General features: G+C 43.2%; 1 protein-coding gene across 1 annotated transcript; it reads right to left on the reverse strand.

Moving 5' to 3' along the window:
* Positions 1 to 6219: 6219 nt before the first annotated feature.
* LOC121556346 (junctional adhesion molecule 2A-like) lies at positions 6220 to 11160 on the reverse strand. Its single transcript, XM_041870253.2, has 10 exons — positions 10858 to 11160; positions 8865 to 8930; positions 8342 to 8452; positions 8010 to 8159; positions 7705 to 7892; positions 7481 to 7589; positions 7196 to 7306; positions 7086 to 7104; positions 6909 to 6945; positions 6220 to 6726 (listed from the first exon to the last, which is right to left on the reverse strand). Exons 1-10 carry the CDS (start codon positions 10904 to 10906, stop codon positions 6688 to 6690), a joined length of 879 nt encoding a protein of 292 aa, XP_041726187.1. The 5' UTR covers positions 10907 to 11160; the 3' UTR covers positions 6220 to 6687.
* Between the last annotated feature and the right edge of the window lie 4703 nt (positions 11161 to 15863).

Below are 15863 nucleotides of genomic sequence, written 5' to 3' on the forward strand. Positions count from 1 at the left end.
AAAATAACACTTATTTTGTAACACAACTATAAAGCGTATCAAAGACTACCCAAAGAATAATACGTCCTCACAACTACATAAATCACAGTATACATCACCCCAAACAAATGAAATACCGTGTACAAAAAGTTGTAGTCAGTCGGTCAGTCAGACAATCCGCCAACAGCTCTCCAGCGGAGAAAAGGCCACGAAAACCAACGGAGAAAGTTGTAGTCAGTCGGTCAGTCAGACAATCCGCCAACAGCTCCCCAGCGGAGAAAAGGCCACGAAAACCAACGGAGAAAGTTGTAGTCAGTCGGTCAGTCAGACAATCCGCCAACAGCTCCCCAGCGGAGAAAAGGCCACGAAAACCAACGGAGAGTTGTAGTCCACAGACGCACAGAGTGGATCCAATCCTGGGTAAACTCGCTTTAAGGCTACAAAACACACTGTAAGGCAACAAAACAAACGTCATGGCGAAGCTTCATCAACTGAAGGTAGTACACATCCTCATTCATGTCTCAATCACAACTTTTTTCTTTTGCGCAGCTGATGCTGGCTATTTAATGAGGAATTAAAGGGGAAGCGCCCTATTAGAAGGAGAAGCACTGAGACGGTTCAGAAATATTCAGGGCCGTCACAACGCTCAGAGACAGTTTCTATTTCCAAGCAATAAGACTGCTGAACAGCTAATCAATGGCTGACTATCTACACCCACGGACTATCTGCACGGACTTTATGCACACTCATTAACTCTATCCACGCACCCAGACACTCTCGCACCCACACAACCTGGCACACTCACATACTGACGCTCACACACACATACACACACTATCACCATATACATTGCTGCTACTATTTATGATATTTATTTATTTATTTTACCCTTATTTTATCAGGTAAAATTACTGAGATGAATGAGCCAATTGGAAGCTGCTGAGTCACTTTAAACCCTGATTAAACGTACATTGCTACCTCAACTATCACCAATATCCTTGCCATTGATACTGTGACTGGTATTGACCCTGTATATAGTGTATATATTCATTTTTGTATTTATCTGTGTACTCCTGAGTGGCACAGTGGTCTAAGGCACTGCATCGCAGTGCTAACTGTGCCACTAGAGATCCTGGTTCGAATCCAGGCTCTGTCGCAGCTGGCCGCGACCGGGAGACTCATGGGCGTCGCACAATTGGCCCAGCGTCGTCCAGGGTAGGGGAGGGAATGGCCGGCAGGGATGTAGCTCAGTTGATAGAGCATGGCGTTTGCAACGCCAGGGATGTGGGTTCGATTCCCACGGGGGGCCAGTATAAAAAAAAAAATGTATTCACTAACTGTAAGTCGCTCTGGATAAGAGCATCTGCTAAATGACTAAAATGTAAATGTATCTATTCTCATGTGTATTTTATCTTCTAACTTAGTATTATTGCATTGTGAGGAAAAACTTGCAAGTAAGCATTTCACTGTACTGTTTACACCTGCTGTATCATGTTCAAGTGACAGAAAAACGTTGATTTTATTTGACACACACTAACACACTCACGCACGCTTGCACGCGCACACACACATACAGACACACACAGTGTAGTAGTAGGCCCTCTCTTGGCATTGTGAGAGGTCCTGCCAATGCAGTTTTAATGGGGCTCTGATGGCTTGTCGTCAGGCAGGGATTAAATGTTTTAATGTTGCTATTTCTCACTCCACTACTTTCAGCCTGGGAGAAGTGGGACTAGGGCACAGCCTTGGGGTTACAGAGCTCTAACTGGAACTAGAACCAGAGTTATTATAGCTATCCATTCCTTTCCAAAAACGCTTAGGAGTGGCTTAAAGGGATACTATGGGATTTTGGCAATGAGGCCCTTTATCTACAGTACTTCCCCAGAGGCAGATTAACTTGTGGATACCATTTTTATGTCTCTGTGTGTGCAGTTTGAAGGAAGTTGCGTTAGCGCAATGACTGGAATTCTATGGGTATAGCGTGCTAGCAGATACCCATAGACTTCCAGTCATTGTTTGCATTGGCTCACGAACTACCTCTAACTTCCTTCATACTGGACACCGAGACATAAAAATGGTATCCACGAGTTGATCTGACTTTAAGGCATGAGGAAGTAAAGATGAGAGAATGGGGTAGATGGGGGAGGGAGTGATTGAGAGATGATGGGGAGGTGAGGGTACGGGGTTGAGAGAGAGGTGAATGATGGGGGAGAGGGGTTATGGGGAGATGAGGGGACATGGGGGAGCAGTGAGGATTCTGAGAGGAACACAGAGGGTATTTCACTGTACCCTCACACACAGGGGAACGTTCCCATAGCTACCCCCGAGAGAGGGAGAGTGGGGGTGAGAGTGGAGAGGGAGTTAAGAGTTGAGAAACCCAAGAACACACTCAACACTGAGGGACCACAGCTCTAATGAAGGGTACAGGAACTGTGAGTGTATTTCTAAGTACGGCCAGGAGTGCCTGTGTGCCTGTGCGCGTGTCTATGTGTATGTGTGTGTGTGTGAGGAGGTCAGTTCTGGTGACTATTTAAAAGGACATTCTACTCCAAAATGAATGAAAATAAAATTATGCTGACATCTAGAATATAATTTCCCCCTCCAGAAATGAGCCCAATAATATATTGGTCCATATTATCAGGCAACTGTGCTATTTAGCAATAAGCATTATCACCTACAGTGGGGAAAATAAGTATTTAGTCAGCCACCAATTGTGCAAGTTCTCCCACTTAAAAAGATGAGAGAGGCCTGTAATTTTCATCATATGTACACGTCAACTATGACAGACAAAATTAGAAAAATAAATCCAGAAAATCACATTGTAGGATTTTTTATGAATTTATTTGCAAATTATGGTGGAAAATAAGTATTTGGTCAATAACAAAAGTTTCTCAATACTTTGTTATAAAGCCTTTGTTGGCAATGACACAGGTCAAACATTTTCTGTAAGTCTTCACAAGGTTTTCACACACTGTTGCTGGTATTTTGGCCCATTCCTCCATGCAGATCTCCTCTAGGGCAGTGATGTTTTGGGGCTGTCGCTCCTTCGTTGCCCGGGCGGTGTGTTTGGGATCATTGTCATGGTGAAAGACCCAGCCATGTTTCATCTTCAATGCCCTTGCTGATGGAAGGAGGTTTTCACTCAAAATATCACGATACATGGCCCCATTCATTCTTTCCTTTACACGGATCAGTCGTCCTGGTCCCTTTGCAGAAAAACAGCCCCAAAGCATGATGTTTCCACCCCCATGCTTCACAGTAGGTATGGTGTTCTTTGGATGCAACTCAGCATTCTTTGTCCTCCAAACACGACGAGTTGAGTTTTTACCAAAAAGTTCTATTTTGGTTTCATCTGACCATATGACATTCTCCCAATCCTCTTCTGGATCATCCAAATGCACTCTAGCAAACTTCAGACGGGCCTGGACATGTACTGGCTTAAGCAAGGGGACACGTCTGGCACTGCAGGATTTGAGTCCCTGGCGGCGTAGTGTATTACTGATGGTAGGCTTTGTTACTTTGGTCCCAGCTCTCTGCAGGTCCCCCCGTGTGGTTCTGGGATTTTTGCTCACCGTTCCTGTGATCATTTTGACCCCACGTGGTGAGATCTTGCGTGGAGCCCCAGATCGAGGGAGATTATCAGTGGTCTTGTATGTCTTCCATTTCCTAATAATTGCTCCCACAGTTGATTTCTTCAAACCAAGCTGCTTACCTATTGCAGATTCAGTCTTCCCAGCCTGGTGCAGGTCTACAATTTTGTTTCTGGTGTCCTTTGACAGCTCTTTGGTCTTGGCCATAGTGGAGTTTGGAGTGTGACTGTTTGAGGTTGTGGACAGGTGTCTTTTATACTGATAACAAGTTCAAACAGGTGCCATTAATACAGGTAACGAGTGGAGGACAGAGGAGCCTCTTAAAGAAGAAGTTACAGGTCTGTGAGAGACAGAAATCTTGCTTGTTTGTAGGTGACCAAATTCTTATTTTCCACCATAATTTGCAAATAAATTCATTAAAAATCCTACAATGTGATTTTCTGGATTTTTTTTTCTCATTTTGTCTGTCATAGTTGACGTGTACCTATGATGAACATTACAGGCCTCTCTCATCTTTTTAAGTGGGAGAACTTGCACAATTGGTGGCTGACTAAATACTTTTTTCCCCCACTGTATAGCCCAACTGATGCAGCATAGTGGCTATAAATAAATAGGCTGAGGATTGCCCATCTGCATTTACCCTATTGGGCTCATCATTAGCTAGATCACAAACTCTAAACATTATCTTGTTGCTAGTTAGCAACATATTGATGACTTGAATGTCCCCAAAATACATTCCACTGGCACTCAGTCAGGGATCATGTACTGTGAATATAATGTAGGCCTACCTGTTAGGCTACACCTGACCTGTGTTTCATTAAGCTCCGGTCTCCCCTATGCATTCAACTCCAATGGTGCCATTGACCAGCGCTAACACGCATAAACAATGCTGCTGCTAGAAACTCTGGTTCTAAAATGGTGCGGTTTACTCATTTTTGGGATTTGAGAAATAAGTGTAGTAACACTAGAAAGCTCTGTCATCCTCCTCTTTTATCAGTGGCCATCAAAACTGCTTTCAAAGTTGTGTTTTCCCGCAACTGCATTAAGAATGTTGTACAATGACTGGGCATGCATGTTTCTCTCCCTGTGCGGCACTCACAATTTGAAAGCATAGAATTCAACATTCGCATAACCAAAGGTACCGGGTCTCAGCTCCACCTGGCTCTCATTTGGATCATACACTCTTAGAAAAAAGAAGTGCCCTCTAGAACCTTAAAGGGTTTTTCGCCTGTCCCCATAGGAGAACCCGTTGAAGAATGTTTTTTGGTTGCAGGAGGAACCTTTTTGGTTCCAGGTAGAACCCTTTTGAAGGTTCTACCTGGAACCAAAAATGGTTATCCTATGTGGACAGCAGAAGAACCCTTTTGCAACCCTTTTTTCTAAGAGTGTAGGTGCCTGGTTTTGAACCTGGTGGGACAGGTTAACCCCTGCATGCATGCGTATGGGCACACATGCATATGTGTGTTTGAGGACAACCTATGGTCCCCTGCCAGTACAAACACACTCTCTCTGCCAAACTCCAGCTGCCTAGAGACTCTGGTGTGCTCTGTGGAAACATATAATACAATACTGTAAGTGGAGAAAACTCATATTGGAAACAATTCATTACATTGCATACTGTCATTATATTTAGCTATGAAGAGTACTAAAGCACATGTGTTTGTGTATGTGTATTTGAGCATCTTTGTGAGTGTGTGTGTGTGTTAGACATGAAAATGAAAGGTGGAACTGTGATATTTCCTCAGAGGGGTGTGTCAGAAGATGTGTGTTGTGCCACCTGTCTGTTCAGAAGGGAGCAACATTTTGTAGAACAAGATATGATATTCTGTCATGCAGAATTCAATTGGGCATCATGTCAGCTCTATTCATTACATTTATCTGCAACGCTTCACCTTACTTAGTACACTCCAGATGTGATGTCTCAGGAGCCTGGGCCCCACTCTATTGTGATGCTTCCTGTTTTTCTTCCTGAGTTAAAGTCTGTTTTCTCAGTGTGATGTGATGATGCTGCCTTGCTAACTGTTTTCTCAGCGCAATGTGATGCAATGCTAAAAAGGCTGTGTAACAGAGGCAGGCACAGAGAGAGACAGTGCAAGGACACATCTTTGAGGAGACTTTGTTTCAGGCTTCTGGCTGACAGCCATCACCTTCCACACACGCGGTAGCAAGACCACATTTACACATACGTTGGAAGAACACACTCACACACAAGCGCATGTGCACAAACACAAGATCACGCATGGGCAGACACACAAACACATACTCTAAAAAGTTATTGAATTGATGCGCAGAAAAACTGTTCAAAACCCTATATGTAGAGGCAGCAGAATAACAATAAAATAATAATAATAATAATAATAATAGTGCCATTGTTTGTAGACCACTAATAGATACTATTATACTGTATACAAGTTGACAATCTTTGCTAAGGTCTTGGTGCAGTCTGCCCCAGAGAAATATCCTACACTGTACCGCCACCTGGTGGTTCAATCATGTAAAAAACAACTGGAGGAAGATTTGTGCCTGATTACAGCTTGAACACTTTTTACCTACCTACCTCTTTGTTCCTTATAAATTATACAACATTTAAAAACTTAATAGGATCAGTATGAGGTTCATGGCCAAACATATCATTTTGTCAAATAGGAGGCATGTGGTAAAATAACTTTAATTAAAAACAAGCTATCTAAAAATAGTCAGTGCATACAGTCACATATCCTTCATCACACAAAAACCCTGTCGGCTACATCCAAAGCCGCAAACAAATACTTAAAAAACATAATTATAAAAGCATCTCTGTAAAACAACAATAATAATACACGTCATTGCTTCTCAATACAGTCATATAAAGAGCAGAATTTGCTATAAAGCACACAAATAGAAGGGTACAGCATGTGACATTTTTTCTGTGAAAAATATATAATTGTGCTTCATCCTTTGGCCACTAGGTGGTGTAAGCAAGCTAAAATATGTCTGTTGCACAATCTCTTCATTCATCCATCCATCCACCCAGTGTGTGTGTGTGGGGGGTTGTGTGATATCACTGCCTCAAGCTTTGATTTGGGCTTCAAGCTTTTGAACAGTGATATCACTGCCTCAAGCTTTACAGAGGAAACCCTCAAATCATGAAGGACTGGGTGTGTTCGTAGTTCTTGGGCTGCAGAAAGGGAAAGAGTATCTGTCAGTTCACTAGATCTGTTACTATTATCAACAACTCAGTCTTATCAACACAGTGATGTGGTCAACAACTGCTCAAAGAACAGTCCAATGTAAAACATGACCACTTCTCTACCAAGCCAATACTGATAGTAGAAGAACTAGGGTTGAGAACACACTCACGTTTCTGGTGGGAGGAGGTGGATTGTAGGAGTTGGTGCTAAAAGAAAAAAGACAAACACCACAATTAATTATTTTATTTTTCAGATTTTTTTTCTGTAAAGAATAGCTTTAACTAATGAAATGAACTAATGAAAAACACCATGATAAGTTCCCAGAATGGTTGTCTGAAACACTAACCTTCTTCCTTTGTGCTCCTCTGTTGGAAAACATGAAGAACAGGACAGTTAGAAAATATTGTTCATTTTATCAGCCAGTCACAAGCTCAGTCAGTAGTGGTAAGTACTCACTCTTTTTGCAGCAGCCCCGTCGATGACAGAGACACACACCCAGGCAGCACATGACAATGAGCAGGAAGAGACCTACAGCTCCGGCTATCAGTGTCGTCATACTCAACTCATCTGAAAGAGGGGGCACAGAGTGACGAAGAGATGTGATAGGGGCAGAGAGAGAAAGGCAAGAACGTTAAGGAGGATTGATGATTGGAAAAGAGAGAGAGGGTGAAAAAAAGGAAAAGAAAAGACAGAAAGGGTTCAAATTTCCACAAACATTCTAACACACTGGATTGTACATACATTCTATGACCTTCATGTGATGGGCCACACAGCTCTTGGGCGCCCCCACGCTGTTGGATGCCTCACAGCGGTACTGGCCTGAGTCGGCCTTGGACACACTCTTGAACTTCTGCTCCGGAGACACACAGAGAGAGGAGAGAATTGGTGAGGACAGAAAGAGAGTGTGTAGTGTGATAAAACATAATTAACGTGCCTTTGAACCACCTCCATTACATGTTACTCACCAGTGTTCCCTTGTCAGTGTCCATGCTAAAGGAGGTGTCAGTTGTGTGTGTGGTGCTCAGGGCCTTGTTGTCTTTGTACCAGATGTAGGTAGGAGGGGGTACACTGAGTTTGTCCTTACAGTGGAGCTCTACCCCTACCCCAGACAGCACTGAGCTGGGCACCTCACAGGACGGGGTGTGGGGGGGCACTGGGGGAGGAGGATAGGATTACTAACGACAGCACAAAGGCCCCTCAGCACAAATACACAGACATCCTCAATCTCTCTCTCTCACACACACACATCCACACGCACACACACGCTCACCCAGTACGTTGAGGGTGACGTTAATCTCTCCCAGGTTGGTGTGGTCTGCTGGAGCACTGACCTCACAGCGGTACAGCCCAGAGTCCTTCTGGGTAACGGCGTGCAGCGTCACCGTCGCCCCCTCGATCTTGGCCCGACCTGCAAAGGATCCTGGGATACCACAGGGGTCAAGGGTTACAGAGATGAGAGAGAAGGGGTAAAGAGAGGAAAGAGAAGAGGGGGAGGAATGTAGTGAGAGATGGAGGAGAGGTGGAGTGGTGCAGTAGAGTAGAGCCAGGGAAAAGGTTGAAGAAAGAGCGGCGAGGAGGAAAAGAGAGAGGTCTAGTAGTTACCGCTGAATTTGCCATTGAAATAAACAAAGGTGATGTCCTTCCCTTTCTTCTTCCACTCGATACGAGGGTTAGTCTCCTTCTCTGTCTTGAACTGACAGGATAGCACAGCGTCTGACAGAGATAGAGACACATTTACATTTTTAGTCATTTAGCAGACGCTCTTATCCAGAGCGACTTACAGTTAGTGAATAATTTGTTTTATTTTATTTTTTATACTGGCCCCCCGTGGGAATCGAACCCACAACCCTGGCGTTGCAAACGCCATGCTCTATCAACTGAGCTACATCCCTGCCGGCCATTCCCTCCCCTACCCTGGACCAATTGTGCGCCGCCCATGAGTCTCCCGGTCGCGGCCGGCTGCGACAGAGCCTGGATTCGAACCAGGATCTCTAGTGGCACAGTTAGCACTGCGATGCAGTGCCTTAGACCACTGCGCCACTCAGGAGAGAAGGACACTGAACAGCTCATGAACTGTCACAATTCATCCCCTCCCTTCCTATTGATCATCTTCCTCCTCTCTTACCTGTGTTCTCATGGACCACCACTTTGGCCTTACGGGTGCTCACTGTCAGAGAGAGGGAGGCAGGACCTGAGACAGCGAGAGAGCGACAGCGAGAGAGAGAGAAAGAGAGAGAGAGAGAGAGAGAGAGAGAGAGAGAGAGAGAGAGAGAGAGAGAGAGAGAGAGAGAGAGAGAGAGAGAGAGAGAGAGAGAGAGAGAGAGAGAGAGAGAGAAGTGATTCATGCGTAAATAATACACACAGCAGCACTAAACGTTAACTATTTGTAGCATCGTTTCTAACTTCAAACTTTCTTAAATACAAAAACTTTATGTAAACATTGTCTGAACTGAGATGTGTACTACACAGTCCAGATTGGGCTGAGGGGGGTATTTCAGAAGATATTTGTTTGAGAAAGAGGAGACAAAAATCCAGACACAGACAGACAAAGAGACACACACACAATGCAAATTCTCATTCCCTTACTATACACACTCACTAACACATGTACACACACACAGAGCGAGGCAGAGTAAACCCACAGAATGGAAATGTCCTGGTACCTGGTGTTACCAGCAGGAATGTAGTGTGTAGGAGGAATGGAGGTGATGGATGGCAGACTACTGATCTCTACATGACCTGATTAACCTACACACACACACACTTAAACTAACATAGGAATACACACATACTGAAACAACACACAAATATCAACACAGGCAAACACATTATCTGGGAGATTATTTGTTTATATTCTCTCTCTCTCTCTCTCACAAACATTTTACATTTTAGTAATTCAGCAGACGGTCTCATCCACTTACAGTAGTGAGTGCATACATTTGTATACTTTTTTGTACACTCGCAGACAGCAGATGGAGACGGCTGCTGGTCATCCACTATCACTTCAAGGTCCCTGTCCTTAATCTTTTTGACTCTGTGTTTGTGGTGATGGGGGGGGGGGGTCCCTCTACACAAAGCCCCTCTGTTTCACAGTAACTTTACCCTTGACAGAGGGCTTTTAACTCTCTCTCTCGCTATCACACACACACATCAGTCATCTAACCCTAACTGTAATTGCTGATATTACATCACATTTCTTTGGACCAGTGAACAGTGATAACCCTTCCCATGGCCGTTTGGAAGAACAACCTCAAACACTACAGAGAGTCTATAACCATTCCAGATAGCAACTGATTGATTCCATCTCTGGCCAATTAGAAACTGGGTCATGGAGGGGCTATCAACAACATTAAACAGGACCATCGCCTGCCTACACCAGGCATCAGAGAGATTGGCTCTCAAGAGCCCTGGAGCCCCTCAGAGGTCTGGCCTTTCATCAGCCTCTGGATCTCTGGGTCTCTGGGCTTGGACAGCATCAGAGGGTCTAATGTAAATAGAAGATCTGTACGATCCCTGTCCCACTCTTCCCAACCCCAACGCATGCCCATCCCAATCCCTAAACACATTATACACCAAACCTAACTGTTTAAAGTGTGCTCAGTCTCAGGGACATACAATACATATATATAGCTTACATACACGCACACACACACACATGCACACACACACACACACACACACAGCTTGATGGAAAATGAAGTGGGGGGCTGTCAATGTTTTGACCCATAGTTGCACCACACTTCCCCAAACCATCTTGCTGCTCAATGTGTACATTTATGTTTTTAAAACTGTAGTGCACTGTGGTTTATGTTGTAAATGTTTCTGAAACTTTGTGTGCTGCTATTTTGGCCAGGTCTCTCTGGTAAAAGAGATTGTTCATCTCAATGAGACTAACCTGGTAAACTAAAGGTAAAATAGATCGAAAATCATCAAACATCAACACCATAGCCTGTATGGTATTGAATAATACTATCCTGTATTAGTCATATGTATGAATGTTACAGTATGCATGACTGTTCATTGACTCCCCTTGAAATCGTATTTTCAGTCAAAATATCCATTAGGCCAAGATAAAACAAATAACAGGCTGCATCTCCATCTAAAATACAAATACTCACTCTGCACCAAGACGAAGAGGATAAGAGACAAAATTCCCATGCTGTCCATAGTTCTTCCAGTGAATTGAAATATCCTAGAATGATGTTTGAGTGTCTGAGAACTTACGCTCCAGACAAGACTGATGAATTTCCAGACTTTCAGAAGTTCTTGAAGTTTTCTATGTGCGCGCTCCCGATGGAGACCATCTCATCTTGCGGAGATACTCAGCGCGCGCTCACCACGACACAAGCGTCTGTGGTTTTGTCTATAGTTGGCAAACGTTTTGTCCTCGAGGAGGATTTTTGTCTGTGTATTTCGGCCAACAGAATATGTAGGCAGTAAACGGTTATGAACAATGTTATTAACGAATAATGGGCCAATTGATATACTGTCGCAATACACCACCCAGCAAACACACAACCATCTCACAACGTTCTCTAAAAGTTGTGGGACTTAAAGATGCACTATGCAGAAATCGCTCCACCATTTCCTGGTTGCTAAAATTGTAATAGTTTGCCTAATTTCAGCTTATGTGACAAAACAAGCAAGTATAGTGTAGAGAATCACTGTACCATCTACTAAACCTCTGTGAAATATATTTTCCATAACCAAAAATATTGTATTTTGAAATTAAAAGCTGCAAAAACTAAACTTAAGAACGGGAAGCATAGAAATAGCACACATATAACATATCTACTGCGTCTTAGACTTGCTTTCAATGAGAATGGCAGAACTATAACACACATTTCTATGTGAATTTGGTTGGGTCGCCCAAAAAGTGACATGTTGCAGCTTTAATGTGTCATTGCTACTACCATGTATGTTAGATATAGCCTACAGTAGCCAAAATAGTGATAAATTAGTAATTTTCTACCAATTTGTTGCACACATCTTTTCTCTATCAATTTGTGACAAAGGTGTACTTTTCTTGTTGTCTTGTTGTGTTAACTAGTTCTAAGTTGTGGTAACATTAATATTTGTGTTTGTGCTCATTGTACAATCTAGGCTACAGCACTGTTTTTGAGAATTGAGATATTTTGTATGTTTTTATTTTATAAATTTGTGGTTGTTATAAGTAGGGCCATGCTTTTTAGGCACTTTGTATGGCACTTTGCTTTTACCGATATTTCCAGCATTATCCACTAGTGTTGCTGCAGCTAGAAAATCATAGGAAATGTTATTTAATTGAGACAAGCTGTCTCCAATCAATCAATCAATCAATGTCTGGAGTTGCATATGTTTGGCGGGGGGAAGGCCTGAGCCAGGGTAGACGTAGCTCTGCGAATGTTGATTGCACAAAACCTATTATTTGGCAGGGAATGCTATTTGTAGATTAGTGATTCTACTACACCACACTTTGCTCAAGCATATCCTCTCCAACAGACTCGGAAGTTGTAGCAAAAAATGTGTCAATTAGGGGCAGTTAAAGGTGAGAGTCAATGAAACCAACCAAGTATATTGTAGCAAATTCGGGTGTAGCCCCGACCGGGACTTGAACTGGGGTCTAGCGAGGTTTGGACCTCTTGGAGGAACAGTTAAGGTGTTGCTTTGACAGTTGCTGGACATTACAGGAGGCTGCTGATGGACGGATGGCTCATAATAATGGCCAGAACAGAGCAAATGGAATGACATCAACCACATGGAAACCATGTGTTTGATACCATTCCACTAATTCCGCTCCAGCCATTAACACAAGCCCGTCCTCCCCATTTAAGGTGCCACCAACCTCCTGTGCTGGCGCATGCACACACACAGATGGAGTTGAGAAAACACACTGCCATTGTTCTGTCCTATAGATGGAGGTGGCTTTGGGAGGTCTATAGGCTCCACACACACACACAGGGGATCAGAGTGGGACAGCTGGTTGGGCTACTGTGTCTCTGCTCCCCTAGATCATGGGTAATATGTGTCTCACCACTCACATTCACTCAGACAAGTACATACTGTCATACATTTAACATGTAGGTACATTCACACATTCACACACACACACTGCTGTGGCACCTGTTCCCAAGCCACTGTCTGTGCAGCTGCTGTGTTGAGAGAGGACCCTGCTGCTGTTAGCTCAACACACACACACACACACAACATATGATGGAGGGGTTGACATGAAACCCCATTGCCATTACCCACAACCATTCCCTCTGACCACAGGGAAACATTCATCAACAGCTATACCATATTTACTACCTTTTCTTGTCAGGCCACTAAAATGGATAAGAGACTGATTACAAAGCGCAAAGCTGCAATAAATACAGTAGCAGATCAAAGTTCACAAAACAAAACGTGAGTGATAGATTAATGACAGGCTGATAGATAAAGATATACTGTACATGCAGCGTAATTCCTTGTTTTTGCTAGCAATTGTTTTAGGAACTTAAGCTAAATTATCTGTAAACTAAACTAATAAACACTGAAGGGGAGGGGCTATTGGGTTGCTTTAAGACTGGACCTCAGTCTCTTGTCCAGTGTCCTGTCAGACCTCTTTGTTCTGTAGTGACCTGAATCAGGAGGTTGATCCCTAGTGGGATTGGACCAGTGGAGGCTGCTGAGGGGAGAACGGCTCATAATAATGACTGGAACAGAGCTAATGGAATGGCATCAAACCATGTGTTTGATGTATTGGATTCCATTCCACCGATTCCGCTCCAGTTTTTACCACAAGCCTGTCCTCCCCAATTAAGGTGCCACCAACCTCCTGTGGATTGGACCATACTAGCCAATACTGTACTTCTGTCTGAACAAGGACCATACTTTTGACCACATCCCAAACCAGGAAAAAGACTTGGCCCTAGTCATGAAGACATACAGTGGGGGAAAAAAGTATTTAGTCAGCCACCAATTGTGCAAGTTCTCCCACTTAAAAAGATGAGAGAGGCCTGTAATTTTCATCATAGGTACACGTCAACTATGACAGACAAATTGAAGAGAATTTTTTTCTCCAGAAAATCACATTGAAGGATTTTTAATGAATTTATTTGCAAATTATGGTGGAAAATAAGTATTTGGTCACCTACAAACAAGCAAGATTTCTGGCTCTCACAGACCTGTAACTTCTTCTTTAAGAGGCTCCTCTGTCCTCCACTCGTTACCTGTATTAATGGCACCTGTTTGAACTTGTTATCAGTATAAAAGACACCTGTCCACAACCTCAAACAGTCACACTCCAAACTCCACTATGGCCAAGACCAAAGAGCTGTCAAAGGACACCAGAAACAAAATTGTAGACCTGCACCAGGCTGGGAAGACTGAATCTGCAATAGGTAAACAGCTTGGTTTGAAGAAATCAACTGTGGGAGCAATTATTAGGAAATGGAAGACATACAAGACCACTGATAATCTCCCTCGATGTGGGGCTCCACGCAAGATCTCACCCCGTGGGGTCAAAATGATCACAAGAACGGTGAGCAAAAATCCCAGAACCACACGGGGGACCTAGTGAATGACCTGCAGAGAGCTGGGACCAAAGTAACAAAGCCTACCATCAGTAACACACTACGCCGCCAGGGACTCAAATCCTGCAGTGCCAGACGTGTCCCCCTGCTTAAGCCAGTACATGTCCAGGCCCGTCTGAAGTTTGCTAGAGTGCATTTGGATGATCCAGAAGAGGATTGGGAGAATGTCATATGGTCAGAAATATAACTTTTTGGTAAAAACTCAACTCGTCGTGTTTGGAGGACAAAGAATGCTGAGTTGCATCCAAAGAACACCATACCTTCTGTGAAGCATGGGGGCTGTTTTTCTGCAAAGGGACCAGGACGACTGATCCGTGTAAAGGAAAGAATGAATGGGGCCATTTATCGTGAGATTTTGAGTGAAAACCTCCTTCCATCAGCAAGGGCATTGAAGATGAAACGTGGCTGGGTCTTTCAGCATGACAATGATCCCAAACACACCGCCCGGCAACGAAGGAGTGGCTTCGTAAGAAGCATTTCAAGGTCCTGGAGTGGCCTAGCCAGTCTCCAGATCTCAACCCCATATAAAATCTTTGGAGGGAGTTGAAAGTCCGTGTTGCCCAGCGACAGCCCCAAAACATCACTGCTCTAGAGGAGATCTGCATGGAGGAATGGGCCAAAATACCAGCAACAGTGTGTGAAAACCTTGTGAAGACTTACAGAAAACGTTTGACCTGTGTCATTGCCAACCAAGGGTATATAACAAAGTATTGAGAAACTTTTGTTATTGACCAAATACTTATTTTCCACCATAATTTGCAAATAAATTCATAAAAAATCCAACAATGTGATTTCCTGGATTTTTTTTCCTCATTTTGTCTGTCATAGTTGACGTGTACCTATGATGAAAATTACAGGCCTCTCTCATCTTTTTAAGCGGGAGAACTTGCACAATTGGTGGCTGACTAAATACTTTTTTTCCCCACTGTACATTTGCAGTTCAGAAAACAGGTTTGGCCAAGTCCATTGTCATTAAATCTATAATCACATTCAAAATACCCAAAGGAAATTGACAAGTGCAGGATCACAAAACAATGACCACTTTACAGTTAAATTGCCATTCTGTAGCCTGATGTTATACATTTGCCGCTGTGAGAAGTAGGAACTACATTCACTATGGAGGATGGCGTATACCGTAACCGCATAGCAATCCAAAGGTTGCATGTTCGAATCTCTTCAGGGACAACTGTAGCATTTTAGCTAACCATTTTCCTAACCTTAACCTAATTCTCCTAACCTTTTACATACATTTTCCTAACCTTTGTCATTTTAGTTCTCCTTACCTTTTATGTAAATTCTCCTAACCTTTGTCATTACAATGAAAAAAGCAGCCTGGCCTCAGAGAAAGACATATAATGCTATTCCTCCTCCAAGATGTATGATAAGCTACGTTATACAATTCGTATGATATTGTACAACCAGGTGAGGCGTATGATACTATAGATCCTCTATTTTCATATGATATTGTACGACCGTTATTCCATTCATAATGTAACCTAACGTAACGCAATATATCATAATAAATGAATGGAGGGAAACATAATGCATACCAAATCCTACAAATTGCCCTG

This window comes from Coregonus clupeaformis, chromosome 4 (genome assembly GCF_020615455.1).
Source record: "Coregonus clupeaformis isolate EN_2021a chromosome 4, ASM2061545v1, whole genome shotgun sequence".
Taxonomy (NCBI): domain Eukaryota; kingdom Metazoa; phylum Chordata; class Actinopteri; order Salmoniformes; family Salmonidae; genus Coregonus; species Coregonus clupeaformis.

Coding starts and splice junctions, on each gene's coding strand:
- LOC121556346 (XM_041870253.2), bottom strand. CDS start 10,906: ATGGACAGCATGGGAATTTTGTCTCTTATCCTCTTCGTCTTGGTGCAG. Junction 7,893..8,009: donor CGTCACCCTCAACGTACTGG/GTGAGCGTGTGT, acceptor CTCCTCCCCCAG/TGCCCCCCCACACCCCGTCC. Junction 7,307..7,480: donor TCACATGAAGGTCATAGAAT/GTATGTACAATC, acceptor CCCCTCTTTCAG/ATGAGTTGAGTATGACGACA.